The 19,054-nt window shown below is 31.8% G+C and overlaps 3 protein-coding genes across 3 annotated transcripts; all 3 read right to left on the reverse strand.

Moving 5' to 3' along the window:
* Positions 1-1,336: 1,336 nt before the first annotated feature.
* Positions 1,337-4,936, reverse strand: LOC145116012 (Translation elongation factor EF1B/ribosomal protein S6 family protein). The gene is made up of 3 exons (XM_079052377.1): positions 4,798-4,936; positions 4,146-4,347; positions 1,337-1,805 (listed from the first exon to the last, which is right to left on the reverse strand). The coding sequence occupies exons 2-3, from the start codon at positions 4,326-4,328 to the stop codon at positions 1,527-1,529; spliced, it is 462 nt and encodes a 153-aa protein (XP_078908503.1). The 5' UTR covers positions 4,329-4,347; positions 4,798-4,936; the 3' UTR covers positions 1,337-1,526.
* Positions 4,937-6,776: 1,840 nt separating this feature from the next.
* On the reverse strand, positions 6,777-11,253 carry LOC145115442 (adenylate kinase family protein). The gene is made up of 18 exons (XM_079051737.1): positions 10,956-11,253; positions 10,571-10,672; positions 10,375-10,503; positions 10,162-10,296; positions 9,864-10,085; positions 9,681-9,771; positions 9,555-9,604; positions 9,279-9,407; positions 9,096-9,131; positions 8,944-9,024; positions 8,685-8,823; positions 8,505-8,584; positions 8,138-8,203; positions 7,957-7,986; positions 7,754-7,863; positions 7,511-7,648; positions 7,393-7,422; positions 6,777-6,996 (listed from the first exon to the last, which is right to left on the reverse strand). The coding sequence occupies exons 1-18, from the start codon at positions 11,175-11,177 to the stop codon at positions 6,966-6,968; spliced, it is 1,821 nt and encodes a 606-aa protein (XP_078907863.1). The 5' UTR covers positions 11,178-11,253; the 3' UTR covers positions 6,777-6,965.
* Positions 11,254-13,121: 1,868 nt separating this feature from the next.
* Positions 13,122-13,865, reverse strand: LOC145112801 (uncharacterized). The gene has a single exon (XM_079048920.1). The coding sequence runs from the start codon at positions 13,863-13,865 to the stop codon at positions 13,122-13,124; it is 744 nt and encodes a 247-aa protein (XP_078905046.1).
* Positions 13,866-19,054: the final 5,189 nt, after the last annotated feature.

Here is a 19,054-nt window from a genome sequence, read left to right on the forward strand (position 1 = left end):
CGAGCTACTCGCGAGCTACTCGAGATCGACTCGTTAAAAGCTCGACTCGAGATCGAATTAAACGAGCCCGAGCCGAGCTCGAGCCTAAATAAGAGGCTCGTTTATTAAACGAGCTCGAGCCGAGCTTCAGTTAGTGGGCTCGCGAGCCTAAATGAGCCTATATATATATATATATATATATATATATATATATATATATATATATATATGTGTGTGTGTGTGTGTGTGTGTGTGTGTGTGTGTGTGTGTGTGTGTGTGTGTGTATATATATATATATATATATATATATATATATATATATATATATATATATATATATATATATAGGCTCGTTTAGGCTCGCGAGCTCACTAAATTGTTCACGAGCCGAGCTCGAGCTTCATTTTAAGGCTCGAATCGAGCTCGAACTTCTTCAAAATTAAACGAGCCGAGCTCGAGCTTGGTTAGGCTCGGACTCGACTCGGCTCGTTTACACCCCTACATGCTTGGTTATATGTATAGGCTTGGTGAACAAATGTGTTATATTCTGATATGTATTTTGATTAAAATTAGATAGAGTTTATATAACAAAAATTATTTATATGTTAAATAAAATATATTTGCATGTTGATTAAAATGAATAAGTTTTATTTTTTATTTATATAAATATTATATTTTCTATGTTTTATTTATTTATTTTATTGTTTTTTATTTGATTTATGATAATTAATACAAAGTTTAATAGTTTTTTCTAAAATTTCACAAACAGTCCTTATGTGAGGTTTCAGAAAATTTCATAAATGGTCATTGTGTGAATTTTCATAAAATTTTGCAAATGGTCCTTATAGCGACTTAACGTCTCTCTCTAACACACGTTAGTAATAATGACTATTTGCATGCGAAGTTTTCTCCAAAAGGACCATTCATGCAAAAAAAATTAAAAAAAAAAAAGTAAAATAAAAATGCAGACTGTTTTAGAGAAAAATTTAAAACAAAAAGACCATTTTTAAAATTTTGTCAAAAAAAACAAAGTTAGATACCAAACACATAAATTATCCTAAACCATAGGGACCATTCGTGTAATTTACTTTTTTTTTTCTATGATGAAAGAGCTTAAGTATGACTAAAATACCATGTTTCTCACTATTTCATGATGCCCCATGTCAATTTGGAAAATGAGTTTATAGCTTTAGATAGTGAAGAAGATGTCATATTTTTTTTCTAACTTTGTAGTACTACACAAGGAAATCGATGTGTATACAGATCATGGCATTTCTTCTAAATTATATTTCAAATCTCTTGATAGATTTTCAAACCAAATGAAAAACATCAACAAATTCCATTCTTTTCAAAAATATTCTTCAAATCAAACCCTAAAACGGTTTTCCAAGAGATGGTTTTATTGATGCCTCACAAGTCGCAACAAACAAACATACTAAACAAGATAGAAACAACCACCACCACTACTACTATTACCCATACGTATTCTTTAATTAAAACACGTCATGCAAAATGATTAGAATCTCAACTGCTAAAATTTATCACACTCAAACATCATTGTTCTGTTGTTGGAAAGCTGCATCATATTCTTCCACATCATCATCATCATCATCATCATCTTCTTCTTCACTACCAACATCATAAATACTGCTTCTCATCATTTTCAAATCACTTCTACCATCATCTTCATTAAAAAACTCACCACCAAATTTAATGTCACGATGTTTGACCAAAAGCCAACGTAACAAACGGTCTTCTTTGTTTAAATAATGGAGCTCACTGTTAAAGCTTGGTGGGGTCATCATTGTCATTTGCATCAATTGGCCCTATGCCATCAACAATAAGGACAATGATTATATGTACACAGTACACACAGAGTAAAATATTGGAAATGACTAAAAGGACCACTTGGAGAGAAGGTACATCGTACACCTTTGTTTTTTTCATAATTGTTTCAATTTACATGTAGTTCGGTAAATATTTGTAACTTCAATTTTTTTTGTTGATTCATGTGTATTTTGTATGTTTTTCAATTGATAACTATGTAAGTGTTTGATTTGTGGATTTATAATAGGGCAAATACCATAAAAGCCACTACATTTTCACGTGTTTTTGAGAAAAGCCCTATTATTATTTTTTGGTTGGCTCTGGCCACAAATTGAACATAGAATTACCACTCTAGTCCATTTAACGATTGCAAAATCAGTCCTAAAAGTTCAAATTTGGTCCCTATAGTTTGCAAAAATTTACACAACATGTCCAAAACTCGGTTTTATGTTTTTTAACTTCTTTATTTTCATTTATTTTTTTTATTTTTTAATCAAAGCTAAACTTGCTTTTATATTTTTTTTTATTTTTCGTTTTTTTTTGGTCTTTTTTGTTTTTTTTTATATTTTTTAACTTTTCTTTTTTGTTTTTTTATATTCATTTATTTTTCATATTTTTTTATATTTTTTTCGTTTTTTTGGTTTTTCTTTATTTTTTTTTCGTTTTTTCTTTATTTTCGTTTTTCTTTATTTTTGCTAAAATAAAATTTACGTTTTGTTTTTCGTCAATTTGATAACTTCTTTCGATGTTTATCAAAATTTTTAAAGTGTATGAATATTTTTTATATTTTTCGTATTTGTTTCGTATTTTTTTGTTTTTTTTTCGTATTTTTGTTACGTTTTGTTTTCGTCAATTTGATAATTTTTTAGAAAGTGTAAAGTGTATAAATATATTAGAGTATAATACATTTATGGTGTTTGAATTTTTTTTTGGTTTTCTAAAAAAAATGAAAAAAACGAAAATAAAGAAAAAAAAACGAAAAATATATATAAACAAATATGAAAAATAAGTGAATATAAAAAACGAAAAACACAAAAAAAAAAAGAAGTTAAACAAAAAAAACCAAAAAAATGAAAAAAGAACAAAAAATATAAAAAAATATAAAAAAATTGAAAAATATAAAAGCAAGTTTAGCTTTGATTAAAAAATAAAAAAATAAATGAAAATAAAGAAGTTAAAAAACATAAAACCGAGTTTTGGACATGCTTTGTAAATTTTTGCAAACTACAGGGACCAAATTTAAACTTTTAGGACTGATTTTGTAAAAAATTTAACAGAGTTAACCATGAAAATCGTTAAATGGGCTAGAGTGGTAACTCTATGTCCAATTTGTGGCCAGAACCAACCAAAAAAAAATAATAGGGCTTCCCTCAAAAACACGTGAAAATATAATGGCTTTGATGGTATTTTCCCTTTATAATATGACAATAATAAGAGTAAACTTCAAAATTGGTCTCTGTGATGTGTTTTTTGTAGTTTAGAGTCCAAAAAAAAAATATTTTCTAGGTTGTCAAGTTTGATAGCCTATTGCTAAAATTTTGAAAATGACCATTATGCCCATCACTTTCATAATTTATTATTATTTACTGTTATTATTATTGGCCATCTCATGACTACACACACAAAATAAAAATAAAAATAATACAAGACAAAATACAAAATGGTGGGTCCCATGGAAAATAATTCTATATAATTATAATGAGAGGCAAAATGGTCATTTTACAAGGGTTTAGCAGACTTAAAATCAGGGTGTTAAAGTCAGGGAGTAAACTCTCCAATAAAGAGCATCCAAAGAAAAAGATTGTTTTATGGACTACAAACAAAAACACACACAAAACATTGGGAGTGTTTTTGCAGTTTAATCTAACAATTATTATAAATTGAACATTTTATAAATTAATGAGGACTTCAATGAGGTGTGAAAGTGAAACTAAAAGTTATAGGCAATTTGGACCAATTTCAAACTTGCTCCTAAAGATTATGCTGTCAATTCACCAGTTTTGTGTTCAGGTGTTCCCTTAACAACTTACAGTAGCAATTCATGCACTTCAAGTTTGATAGGTGTCATTGTGTCAACATAATCTCATATGAAAATCACACAAACAGTTGAATAATGTGTCACACGACCCTGTAATTAGACTACATTTTCAAGCTTAGAAAGGATCATGAAGAGGCTTTAGTAAGTTTAATCAACAGTTTCCATTTGTTTAGATACAAGTTTACAATTTGAGCAAGGCCTAAAACATAAACTAGCAAGTAGCAAATATGTGCTGAGTTAAATAGTGGGAATGATCATGCAAAATTTATAGGAAATGATGAAGTAAATGCAAGTGATTTACCTGATAGTATCTGCCATCAAGCTTCTTGATACCATAACCCAACTGAACAGTTCCAAGTGACTTTAGATCAGTGATAACGCCATTTCTTCTGTATACATGTTTCCCAACTCGAGAAACCAATTCTATAAGTGATTCCTTTTTAACAGCAGGCTTCAGCAATAGCATACAATCATATAGCGGCATCTTTCACCTTCTCCCCTTTCTGAAACCAGATTATAAACTATGTAACGTTTACTAATTACTAAATTACCTCTCCATATGAACATAGAAATGAAAACAACAAAGTTAGAGTAGAAAGAACAAATTTGGCACACTCCGTCGATACAAATGTAAATTGAGTTGAAATCGGAGATGCTGGTGTTGAACTTTCAATAAAATCCTTATCAATTTCGCATATGAGTCTCGACATTTGTTAAAATAATACTAAACGAACCTCTTTTTTTAGAAGAAGAGACTGTTGCTAAAACTATAAAAATGAAAACTGAAGACAAGCAATGATTTAGATCTATGTCAGTGGATGTGACGATGCTCGTCTATTTAGTTGATGCTCGGAAAATTGTACAAAGCATGTAGTCGATTAATATACGTGTGATAATCTTTTAACTGAGAATGCCTAATGAAATCTGAAACTGCGATAGAACAAAATGCATACCTTTGATTGTGAGGGACCTGATGCCGACGTTTTTGGGGCTTTGACGGAGATTATTTATCTAGGGTTTGGAAGCTTGGACTGACGAGAATGGCGGACCGACGAGTTGCTAAGGGTTATGTGTTCGAATTACATCTTAGTAATGTTTTAGAGAAAACTGCATATGACCCCTCTAACTTTAACAATATATCTATTTTCACCACTAAATCAATATGAACTTTTAATATGGTCGTGTCCAAAAAAGTTATGAAATTTGCTCCTTTGTATACTTTAGTCATTTATGTTTTTGACTTTGTATACCATTTACGGTTGAACAATTTTATCATGCCAAAAAAAAACCATATTTCACTATTCACTCTTTATTCTCTGTAACTTTTTTACTCTTCTGAGTTATGTATTCAAGAACAAATCCATAAAATTGAGGTTCAAAATATATGTGTGTTCAAGAACAAACCCATAAAATCCAGAAACAAAACCCTAAGAACAAAAACACATAAATGTTGCCGAAAATCCATGTAAACAAACATAAAAAATTCCCGACCATATGAACATACACATAGTGGTGGAGGTAGTAGGGGGAGATGTGGGTGTTGAGCCCTCTTAATCCATTTCGTTTAATAGGATTACAAGTCTACAACCAGCTAAAACTCATTATATCTAAAGCTCACTGATCATTTTAAGTCACTCTTATTTTAAAAACATGGACCTCTTATTTTAAAAACATGGATATCCCCATGCACATACACTTCATATTTGAACATCCCTAGTTCATCTTAGATCTTATATGAAAACCATTTTTCAATTTTTGGTGTTCTTTATCAAATCCCATCCTAGAAATCAAGATTTTGTTGTTGGTTTTTATTCTTGTTCTTTTGTGTGTGTTCCAAAAAGCAAGAGTTTGTTGCTGTGTTTTTGTTTATGTTCCTATGTGCGTGGGTTTTTTTAGTCAAAAATAGAGAGAGTTGACATATATATTTTGGATAAATAATACATATCTAGAAAATATTTTAGATAGTAAAAAAACTTTAGAGAAAACTACTATTAAAATGCTCTAAAACTATGGACGAGTGTTAATGGTCTTGCACATCTTGTAATAACATATTAGTTGTGAGACCTATGTATTACATGAGTTAATTTAAAAATAATCTTTAAAAAAAGTTAAATATAAAAGTCAAAATATTTGAGAACTTTGAATTTATAAGAAAAATAATAAATTATTATACTGGAAATGTTTTTTATCTTTTAAATTAAACAAAAGAAACTAATGAGCTTTAATTTTGGGAATTGTGAAATTAAAAGGTAAATTGATTAATGAAATTGATATTCATTTATTACTATATTTATTGCAATTATTACATTAAAATATTATGTGGAATTTAATAAAATACTCCGAAAAACTTATAAAATGACATGTGGAAAAAAAATTAAATCAAAATAACCACAAAATGACATTTGGCAAATTGAATAAAAGTGTGACAAGTGACAAAAAAAACATTCGTTTATTAGAGTAGATGGTAGAGGGTTTAAAAGTCAATTATTAATATTGAATATATAAAAAGCTTGTTAGAGACGGTAATATTTTCAGTTATTATTTATTTATTTATATATTTATTTTATTAGAAAAAATATGCCTTTTCCTAAATATTATGTGCATAAATAAATAAATAATAACAAATTAGATGAAAGGGTTTTATTAAATATTTCACAAAAATAAAGGTAAATTGGTTAATTTTCAAAGACATTTTTTTAAAGCCGTCAATGATTAGAGGTGATTTAAATAAATATATTTTCATTGATAAAGTTATTGGAAAGATGATATGGTTTAAAAAAAAAAAAAAGCTAGAAAAGGGGTCAATCATTGTGGATACACTAAGCAACACTTGACATAAATCTAAACATCACATGACTCGCAATAATTCAATAACATCATGTCTTTATACAAAAAACAATTCTCTATTTAACCAAAAGATACAATATTGAGATGAGCATAATGTATATGTATATACAAAGAAGACTGTAAGCTCGTATATACCAGTTTAGTACACATTTTTACAGTAATTGAAGGGATGTTTATGAACATGGAAATTGATCAAGATGCAATCAAAATGTAAATTTTACCAGAGATTTACCTCACAAGTGACTATTTTCTTTCAAAAAAAAAAAATACCTTTCTATGTTGAAAGTATGCTATTCAAGAAACCCCTGACAACATCACCATAAATCAATCAACATTTATATGCATATCAATAGCTTTAACACATTAAGCCACTAATTAACTTCTTAAAAAAAACAAGTCTTTTTTTTTACAATATGTAAAAGTGTAAATTTAAAAAGAGAAAATGGTTTGTACTTGGCAAGTTTTGTGTGTAAGCTAGGTTGTACTGTGTGCATTTGACTAAGACTGATGTCAATGAGACAAAAAGTGAAATTTTTTGTCCTCGCTGACAATATTTTTTTTATACAAAAGACGTAAATGCCCTCCTCATTGAAACAAAACCTAAACATCTACTTTTGAAAAACAAAACAGTGCAGTTCGCTAGCAATATTATTATGGTTAATAATGTCAATATTTAATCTTGAAAATAAAAAGAAACTTACCAGAATCCTGAAGCTTTCTTAACTTGATCTCTGCAAGAAGAGGGCAAGAATGTCATTAAAATATAATAAAAGGGTTTTCACTTTTCACATAGTAATTATGTGTATGTGTATTATGTACCTTGTTTTTCCTTCAAATGCATCATTAACTTCATCACCGGTTGGCCTACTAGGAAATGTTGACAAGATGACATATTTCTCTTTTCCATTTGCTTCATTTATCCTTTTGAACAGCTCATATCGATATGGATAAGCCATCCTGCAATTTTTTTATCCATATCACTACAATTTTCTATGTAAAATATATATTATAAAAGTTATGCATATCTTATACAAGATATAGCAGGTTTAATGTTTAAGTTACCTTAAAGCACCCATAATTGGATATTGTGTTCCTGAATAATAGAGAAGCCGAAACTGGTAGCATATTTCAAAAGATGCAGCATACTCCAGTCTTTTTTCTCTACCCATCGTCTAATTAATAAAATAAAATCAAAACTAACTTAGAAATTGTCATAATTATTGGATTAATTTTCCATGAAAAGCTCATAAGCTTTAAGAACTTACTTGCATAATACCACTTGATGCTGGTAAATCCTACACATAAAAAGTTTTAACGGTGTATTAGTACCATTTTTATCAAGAAAGACACTACAATAGATCAATAAAAGGGTATTTTCGTAACTTAACATAATTTTCATTCCAAATATATATAGATATATATACATTCAATACTCAAGGGACTAACCTTGAGTCTAGGGTTGATAAGAATGACTGGACGACTACCAGCAGCATCAGTCATTGCTCTTAGATCCTGCATTATCCAACATCATGACTTGTGAATGGACATTTATGCCCCCGACAATTGGTATGCGTTTGTTTACACTTATCAGGATGAGGAGGGCATTCACGTCTTTTTGCACAGACGAAAAACGAGAGCAAGTCCATGTCTCACCTTGTTCCACCTTTTGGGCGGGACAAAACATTGCAAGTTTTGTCCCATTCTAGCCCAGTGCATGCCAAACACAGTACATCTGTCAGATGCAGTACAACCTGTTTTGTTCTATCATGTCATGTCCTGTGTTAGAATTAAATATTTGATCTGAGGTTTTTACATCGATAATGCAATTTCCCATAGCATTTTGAGGAGCCACTAGAATGAAGATGTCATCTGCTTCATCAACGTCTCTTCCCCCTGTACAATGCCAAAAAAACATATAAAGATCTTTCGCAATTATAATACACTTTATCTCAATAATTTGAAATCCAACATTATTTATTTTGCAAAAGAGTACCTATAGCACCAATGTTTATGAATGTCCCCATGGCTCCATCATTACCCCAATCCATGTACTCCAAAATCTTTCTTGTTCCTGCAAGCTGTAATGGCATTCCTGCAAGTGCTCCTTCTCCCATGGATCCTTGAACAGAAACCTGCATGAAGATTGTTTCTTGAAATGTTTCTGATATAATTTAATTCCATCCATTTGCCAATCAAACATGCCATGGAATGGAACTCCAATTCCAATTCCATCAGAACCATGATAAGCATACCTTAACACGCTTTCCATCATCTGAAAATGATAGAGCAAGAACTCGAACAAGTTCCATCAAAGTACCTATCCGATATACATCCTGTACATAAAATATAATTTATATTTATATTTTATAACAATTCAATTATTGAAAAAGGAAGTGTTCCTCACTGTGTTGGGGTTCAGCTCTGGAATATTGATCTCCACCTGAAAAATACAAGTTTATGCTTAAATTAAACTTAATAATGTCTTTCTTTTATCTTTTTGTAGGGTTAATTACAAAAAGAACTTGTAACTTTTTTAAAACTACTGGTTTTTTATACATAGATTGAATCTCAATAGTAGTAAACTGACCTTGACTCGAGTTTTTCCATCCTTGATAGCTCTTTGGGTAGCTTGAAGCACATCATTATAAAAGTAATCCCTAATTTCTCTAGAATGAGGGATGTTATTTAAGTTTGTAGGAATCCCTCTCCAGTTTTCCTATAAAAGGATAAGATAGCAATGAATATGAATCAAATTTCTAGACATACAAACTTTCTAGGGCTATTTTTAATGATGAGATTTAAGAGGGCATTCACGTCTTTTTCACTATACAACATGTTTTGTGTAACAACTATAACCACATACCTTGGTTGAAGGCGACTTACTGAACTGGCTGTCAAGTTTACTTATATTTCCTGATTTAGTAAAAAAACAAATGAAAACAAAACCATGTGATACAAATTCAAACTTCAAAAACATTCTAAAACTTGCCTGATTTTTCTGTCTCTTTCTCTTTCTCAACTTGCAAAAGCAAAGAGCTTATTTCTCCAAAAATTACATCTTTAGAACGGTTTCCATCAATCTAAAACAAAATGAAAGAATCACTAGTGACATCAAAAAAAAAAAAAAAAAAAAAAAAAAATGAAAGAAAAAGTAAAATCTATGTTTACATACCTTCTTCAAAAGGTCTGAATACGTGGATACAATCGCTTCCACATTCTTTTTATAAATCTGCAAACGTGATTTCACCTTTTCTTCAGTGTCATCAGGTCGAGTTATAAGTCTTGCTTTAATTTCCTCAGTTTCTGGAGGGAAATTCTTTATATGGTAAATCTTCCCTGTTTCAGGGTCCATTCTTCTACCAACACATCTATCAATTAGAATTTCATCAGGGACCTGCGTTTATGGGATTAAATTATAACTCATAAAGAATTAATAAAAAGATATGTCTTAATATTATATTATAACTTACATCTAGAACAATGAACACATCTGGTCTGATCTTCATTTTCTCCAGAGATTCTGCTTGGGGAAAACTGCGTGGAAAACCATCTAAAAGCCATCCTTTTTGTTTTGTATCATCTCTTGAAAGTCGCCCAATCACCATCTGTAAAAAAAAGTGTTTGTTTATATAATTTGGAAAGAAAGTGAATGTGATTTAAGTTAGTGAAATGATATTATATACATTTGTGACAAGTTCATCTGGAACAAGGCGTCCTGAATTCATGTACTCTTTTGCTTGGTTTCCAATCTCAGAACCTGCTGCTACTTCACTTCTAAGTAGATCTCCAGTTGATATGTGCACCAATCCAAACTAGACCAAAAAAAAAACATAAAATTGGAGATATAAACAAACACAAAAGAGAAATTTTTGAACTCACCTTTTGAACAATCATTTCACACTGAGTCCCTTTGCCTGATGCAGGTGCCCCTGATATCATAACCTTCAAGGGCTCATTTTGTGAGCACCTCACCTTCCGTACCTATTGAAAGTATGAGACAGATAGAGAGAAGAAGTTGTAAACTTCTAAAATCAATGGCTTTTCATAGGCATTTTCACAAACAGCTGGTATGGGTATTTACAGGTCACCAAGATTGCGCCCAGAATTACAGATAGTTGGTATAATGAATCAAAAGAACAAAATGGTGTTCTGGTGTGATGAAATTTCCAGTAATAAGTCATCCAATTATAGGATTTATGTACCTCGACAACGAAAAGAAGTAATTTCCAAAAGAAAACATAAACATGGGTAATGAAAGACTGACCTTTGTTCTTGGCGAGATATTGAAATGGGTATGCTTGTAAGCAATGACTTTAGGAAGGTTTTGGTGGTATTGAGAAGAAGAGTGCAATGATGAAGATGAAGATGACGATGATGATGATGATGATGATAGTGTGAGAGATGAGGGGTGAAGAGTGTAACCGGTAGGTGGTGTGAATCGGGTGTTTTGGCAATTGAAAGAAGAAGTTGCAGGGTAGTTCAGCATGATGATGAAAGGGAAGGAGCTTCTCTGCGATCGTGAGGAGAGAGGAGACTGGACTAAATTAACAGATAAACGGTCGCCACATATTCTTGAACATGTAGGGATCGCGTCACAGCGTCAATTACTCTTCAAGTAAAAAAATAAAATTAAATGAAATAAAAGCTTTGTTTATAAATGTTTATTTTATCTAAGTCCGATTTTTTTGTTCATTTAATATCATTATATTTATAAAATCCAACCCAACCCAAAATTAGAAAGTTGGATTCACATTTTCAATCCATTTTATTTAAATAGGTTAACCCGTAAAACTCATTTAATTAAATTTAAATAAGTTTGGTTGGATAAAAATTATTAACTTGTTTTCAACCGGTTAACCGTTTAACTATAATATATATTTAAAATAATAATTATTTAAATATTATCATGTATTAATCTAAAGATTAATTTATAAATTAAAATGTTGTTATTATTTATGTTTTATAAAAATAAGAGAAATTAAATATCCTCCTATTTTCCTTTCTAAATATATTCCTACCCATTTGAAATAATGACAAGTGTATTAAAATATTATTAATCTTATCTAAATATGACACATGTCACTATTTTACATGGATATGTATATAAGTAGAAAGAAACTATAGGAGAATATTTAATTTCTCTAAAAAAAAATACAATATTAATTCTCATTATTTTTCTCGGTGTCGACAACACTTGCCATTCTTCAAAACTATTTTAAAATTATACATTTTTAATATTATTTAAATAATTTATTTGTATTTGACTATTTGTGAAGTGAGATTATGTTTTTGCCATATTTTAAAATTTTATTTAAGTTTGGAGTAAATTTAAGTGATATAATCTTTATTTAGTTTATTTATTTTTTTGATTTTTAAATGGGTTAACCCATGTTTAACCCATATAATTGATAAGTTGAGTTGGAAAATACATAAACTTGTCAACCTAGTGACAAGCTAATTTATCCGAAAAGTTGGGTTGGGTTGAAAATATCAACTTATTTAAATAAATAGGTTGAATTGGATTAAAATCTTCAATCCATTTATTAAATAGGTTAAACCTGAATCTGATCCAAGTCGACCCACTGTCAACTCTATTTTCATATGTGATAACAGGTTTTCCAGGTTACCATTATACAACTCACAAGAAACCTTAAAGTTTACAAAAAAAACTACGTTTTATACTAAATATTCTTTTTCATATTATACGTATTAATGCAAAAAAAACATATTTATATACGAAAAAACTATTTCATTAAATATTGAATTTGTTGTATTTTTATTTTTGTTGTCTTTCTTCGGTTTGACTAGTCTGACAAGGAAAGATTAAGTTTGGAGAATTTTGATCGCTTGATTTTTTGTATATATTTTAGCATTCGTTTGATTTTAGTTTTAGCATTTTTAATATTCTTTTTGAATTAAATCATTAGATTTATTGTTTTGAATTTTTTTACTCGTTTAAACTATTTTTGTGTAGATTTGTTCGAGCAAGATGATATTTTGCAACATCATTAAAGCCACATCGAATACATTGCAACCACGATTGAAGTCCTATAGCAAATTTCGTGAGCGACAAAAAAAACAAAACGATATAAATTAATTTTCGGATTTTAACAGCATTGCATGACTTTCTTTAAGTGATTAGACGGAGGAGCATGTAAGGTTTAGGCCCCACAAAATACACAGGAAAGAGAATAACCAATAGGAGATTAAGAACAAGGATTTACTGCTACAAAACTTGGTTCTAAAATTGATTAAAACAAAGCAATCGAAATAACCTTACCTATACTAATTCTAAAAGAGACCTACTCAAACTCTAAAACAATAAAATAAAAGTTAAATATGGAACTTTCCTAAAATGCCCTTGGTTAAATATCCGATTAACCCAACAATCACCCCCTTAATCAGATTTGTCATACGAGCCACTCGTCGTTCAAAACAATGTCGATTCCTCTTCGATTAGACCCGCTTCTTCTTTTTCCCATTTAGGACACTCGTTTTTATAGTGACCAAGCTCACCAAATTTGTAACATCTAAAGTGAGTTTTATCCCGGACACGTTCATTACCATCTCGACTTCTCCCGGACCCCCGACCTCTTCCCCGGTCACGTCCAAAGTCATCCCGATTTGAACGTCCATTGCCACAATGCTTACAAACATGTGATTTTTCCTCACTAGCCAACCATAACCCACCTTGAGTGTCCTCCACTTTCTCGGTTCCTCTTATATGCTCCTCGTATGCCTTCAATCTACCAACCGCTTCATCGAATAACATTGAATCCAACTCGAAACATTGCTCTACCGAAGCCACGATTTGAAGAAACGACTTAGGCATCGAATCTAGTAACCTTTTCACCAAATCGACTTCTTCAAGCTCGTAACCAAGACTCCTTGATTTTGAAGCTAAACCGAATAATTTTGTCACAAAATCATCGACCGTTTCACCCTCCTTCATGCGCAAGCTTTCAAGCTCTCTCTTTAACGTTGCAAGCCGAGCTGTTCTCACCCGATCCACTCCAAAATACCGTGTTTTCAGCCCATCCCACACTTTCTTTTGGTCGGTGTAACTCGCCATTTGCAACACCATGTCTTCGGGTATCGCTTGAAACAAAAAAGCAAGAGCTTTTTTTGACTTTTTTTGATCCGATGCTTCACCTAACGCCTTTGGTTCGATCATCTCTCATATGTCGTGTGCATCCATAATCGACTTGACTTTGACCGCCCACACTGGATAATTCGTTGGAGTCAAAACCGGAATTTGATACGTCATCGAACCTCCTTCTTTAACCAACGACATCCTATTATTTTTGACAACCCCGACCTCTTTAATCAAGCTTGTTTCGAAAGCACTCTTCCACCGAACAACAAGACAAGGTCACAACCACCTTTACCGTCTTCCGTCACCCGCAAAACGAACCAAATCAAAGCCATCCGATTTGATGTCTACACGTATGTTTATTCCGCGCCTCCGGTTAGTCTCTCGTTACCTTAGAACAAGCCTGATCAAGAGAACTAGTGGCTTCTTGCGATCAAAAACTGAATCACACCCCCTTCAACGTAACCCAATTCCTGCTACATCTGCCCCGCGGCGAAAGGCTACGCTTTTTCTTGAAACCGACTCTCAAACCAGCCACCTTACGTATTCACGAGCCCTAGGCTTTGATACGAAGTGTAAGGTTTAGGCCACACAAAATACACAGGAAAAAGAATAACCAATATGAGATTAAGAACAAGGATTTACTACTACAAAACTTGGTTCTAAAATTGATTAAAACAAAGCAATCGAAATACCCTTACTTATACTAATTCTAAAAGAGACCTACTCAAACTCTAAAACAATAAAATAAAACTTAAATATGGAACTTTCCTAAAATGCTCTTGGTTTAATATCCGGTTAACCCAACAAGGAAAACGTTTTCCGATTTAACTGATATTTTATGGACGTATTCCCAACTCGTTGGTCTTCAATCTCACCGAAAATAAACAAATTCAGACAAATTTTGATATGGTTTTTGACCTCGTCAATATCAGAACAGGAAGCTGCCAACTTCATATTTTGGCAGCCAAATATCAAGACAAGAGCCCTTTTAAGAATTAAAAAGAAGCCAATTTGGTGATATCGTGGTAGCCCGTCTGGTTATTTACAACAACCCACTATTTTTAGCAAACAGTATATTTATTTGTGTTATTGTGGCTGAAAGAAACACAACTATATAAAGAAAAAAGGAGGGTGTTTCTTTTGTGCACACACTGAATAGAGAGAAGAGGGTCTCCAGTTTCTTTTCTTTCATTTTTTTTTCTAACATCAAACACTATTATATTGATATCATTGATTTTATTGTCTTGTAATTTATTTTTTATAAATTAGATTAGGTTAATTTTTGTATTAATACTTTAATTATGGATGGAGTTTTTGAAGCAACGAGAAGTGATGATTTTAAAGAGTTTTTGTCATCTTCGTTTCGTAATCGGTATTTGTATAATTTCTATCATTTTTATTGTTATTATTATTTTGTCCAGTTAGTTTTTATTTCCAATATTGGGTGAATCTATAGAACAATTAACTGATTAAAAGTAGTTTTGTGTGTTTTTGATGGTATTTTATGAAAATAGTTTCTAGTAAGACATCTATTTATGTTCATATGTTTTTAATCACGAGTTTATATATGTGAATGTTTAATTAGTTTGTTAATTTCTTGATTACGTAATAGATCTTCAAATTATCAAGCAACAAATGGTTCTTGTGTTGTTTTCACTTCACACAATCATAAACGTATTTTCTTCAACATGGTATTGAAAGCATTTTGACTCATCTTCGATTTGGTGGCTTTTAAATCTTAATGCTAGGTAATTTTCATTGATTACATGTTTCATGGAAATTATGACTTTAACTAAAAAATGTGTTATGAGCTTCTCTAGCCATTGTATTAACTAAGAAAAGTCTCGTTAATTTCAAGCGTCTTAGGTTACTATAGCCAAATTATGATTCATCAAACCTATTGCACCACAAAATTATGATGATTAATTAATTAATTGAACTTGCAATTTCCCGATATTGAAACGTTTGTTTTATAGATTTTATATTTTTTGCATTTTAGTTATTTTGTAAATTAGTTTTTAACGCATTTAACATTCTGAAAACCCCCATAACATTTTATATTTTTATCTTGTAGTGTAACATCCTGTTTCGAGAAGTTTCTTATTTTGGGATTATGGACAATAAATGGATCGAGTAAAGGCCTTGGGCTTCAAGGGAATAGGTTTTAGACTTTATTGGATGTCGATAATGTTGGTTAAGTGATTAAAGCCTTCGAATTGTGTTTTGAAGAAAAATGGTAAAATGGGAAAAGTAATATATTGGGCTTCTTGCATGGATTATGGTTTTAGTTCGACATGTATTAAGTCAAAAGTAATTAGATAGGATTGTGGGGCTCGTCAATATCTTTCCGTGCATATAAAGAACGCCGAAAATGAAGTTGAAACGAAGAAGTTATGATTGTCTGAAGTTGGAGTGAAATTGGGATAATACTCGTTCTCATGAGGTGAGAATATATTCTCACAACATGAGAACTGTGCAGCCCATGCCCACAAATTTTTAGGGGTTTCAAGGTATTTAAAGGTCAGGATTCATGTTTTAGGGTATTCTCTTTGCCTCCATCATATCTAGAACCCCTTGGGAGAACCCTAGCCTCAATTTTTAAGATTTGAGCCTCATTTCTCCTCTCTCCTATCTCATCCATTTTTAGAGTTTTTGGTGGTTTCGGAGCTATGTTTTCATGCAATATTGATCCTTGAAGCTTGGCAATTGAAGATCTCAACTTTCATCTACATTCTAGACATTTGTAAGTCATAAAGCTCCAAGATTTATTGCATTTCATCTTGGATCTAAGTGTATTGGGTGTTTTGGTCCATTTTAATGAGTTTTGAGTAAGAGTTGGGAATAAAGTTTGCAACTTTATTACTTTCCTAGGTCCCAAGAACATTATATGTTTCAGATCTGGACTCCAACACCTTTTGATCAAGTTTAGAATGTTTTCTTGGACCTCATGGACTAGGAAAGTTTTGATATTTTGCCTTCCCTTTCAGCCATGCAAGTTATTTTGGTCATTTAGGCTAATTTGGTGTATTAAATTTTAGATCTTGAAAGCTTGATACATTATTATTGTTGGATTTAATAATGTTGTGTCAAATATGTGCTAGTATAGTCTTATTTATTCCGGTTTGGGCCTGTCCATTTTCGGATCTGCTTAGTAGCTTAGACTATAACTATTGTGCATGCTTTTAACTTTAGGGTTAACATTTTGGTAACCCTAATTGTCGTACGCTCTTACATAGAAGTTCTTGAGAACTCTTCTAGAGGCGTTTAATCTAAGCATTCAGCACACTTTTGATCTTCATTGTTCTTATCATTTAATTGATGCTCTTTAATATAGAATCTATCGATCATATTTATTGTTCCAACAATTGGTATCAGAGCAGGAGATAGTGTAATCAATTCGCTACTCTTTTGTCGAGTTTTACGTAATACTTAGATCTGTTCTTGTAGTCTTAATCATTCTAATCGATTGTAGACTCTAGATCTAGATCTCAAGTTTCACCCTTGAACTCGATTCAAGTTTTTACATATCTGGTTCTATATTTGTTCTTGTGAACTTTTGACAATACGCAGAACGAAGATCCTCATACTCTTTCATTCAATCTCTCTAGTAGTATTGGATCTATGACAAGGATTCCAATCCTCTTTCCTCAAGATTATGAAGTTTGGGCGTTGCACTTTGAAGATTATGTCCTAGGAATAGAAGAACATGGTGCTACAATATGGCAAGCAATGACTCAAGATACATTCTCGCATACATGCACAAGGAGAGTAATCAAGACTTTGGATGATTACAATGCTCTTATTCTTGAACATACTAACGTTCCATAATATGAGAAGGATAAGCTTATGTTTAACATAAATACCATGAGGATCATACGATTTGCTCTTCCACCAGACACTTTTCGTCTTGTAAGTGCATGTGAAACTGCTAAGGAAATATGGGATAGATTGAAGGAGATTTATTCGAGTGACGTTGATTTAGAACACTCTGTGCAAACCTTGATCTTATCAGAGTTTGGAGCATTTATACAAAAACCTGATGTAAAACTAGATCAGACGTTGAATCGATTTAATCATCTGTTAAGCAGAATGCTTAAACACAATCTCAGACGTGAAGTTATTGAACAAAAAGTTATGTTCATGAATGGACTTATATCCGAATGGAAGGCTATTGTGTCCACTGTAAAGGCACATGAACAGTTTAAAAGCTACTCTTTGGCTAAGCTAGTGGGAATTCTGAGATCTCACGAAGATGAAGTGTCTAGGGAAGTGAAGGTTGTTTCAAGTCTCAGATCTTTGGTAATGGTTGCGAAGGGAAAGAAGTCAGCTGAAGAAGATTTCGAATCCGACCTATCAGACAGTGAAATCTCAAAAGAAGACAATGCTCTCTTGGTGTCCAATCCCAAGAAGTTTTATAAGAAGAATTTATCCCGGTTCAGAAACAAGTTCAGGCAAGGTAATCCCAGTTCTGAGAAGTCTAGAGATGAGAGTTTCAAGAACTCTCAAAATAATGAAGAAAGGAAGATTCTGGGAGATTCAGGCTATGAATGTAATTATTTTCATGGTAAAAACCACTTTGCGAAAGAATGCATGCTTAGGAGGATAAATGAGAAGAAAGAAACTGAGAAGGATGAAGCCTACAATCTTCAGAAGTTAGAGGAGCTTCAGAAAAAGAATGTGTCAAATGCGAAACCGGCATTGATTGTTCAGAAAGGAAGTGATGATGACGGACGAGTTGAGGTGTGGTCAACAGACTCAGAAGATGATGAGGTCAGGAAACCCACACATGGTGGGTGTTTTGTGTCAAAGTCAGAAGTGCAAAAATACGAAGGCAAGTGCTTGATGGTTCAAAACGGAGTTTCGGAACAAAGAGGGTATGCTACTGACAGAGGTCAAACTTCCGAAAGCTATTTTGCTGCGAAGCTAGTTTCAGAGCAAGTGAAAGAATGTGAGAAGGTCGTCGATAAGGTACATTCCATACTCAAATCTCTTAATATTCTCACTTCTCGTTATGATTCTGAATTAGACGATTTAAGATATATTGTTTCCAACTTTAGTGATAGTTTAAAAAGAACTTGTCTTAGTAATTCTAATATGAATGATCAACTCAACATGGTAACGTTTAAGAGTGAAGAGAGACAATTAAAAATTGAGAAGTTGGAAGTAGAGCTTACTAGATCAAGAGATGACATTATTTATCTTAAGAGATATAGTCTTTCACTTTTAAAACAGAGGAACATTTTTTGTTTGATTGCTAAACGCTTATA

Source organism: Lactuca virosa, chromosome 5 (genome assembly GCF_052849685.1).
Source record: "Lactuca virosa cultivar CGN04683 chromosome 5, Lactuca_virosa_CGN04683_v6, whole genome shotgun sequence".
Taxonomy (NCBI): Eukaryota; Viridiplantae; Streptophyta; class Magnoliopsida; order Asterales; family Asteraceae; genus Lactuca; species Lactuca virosa.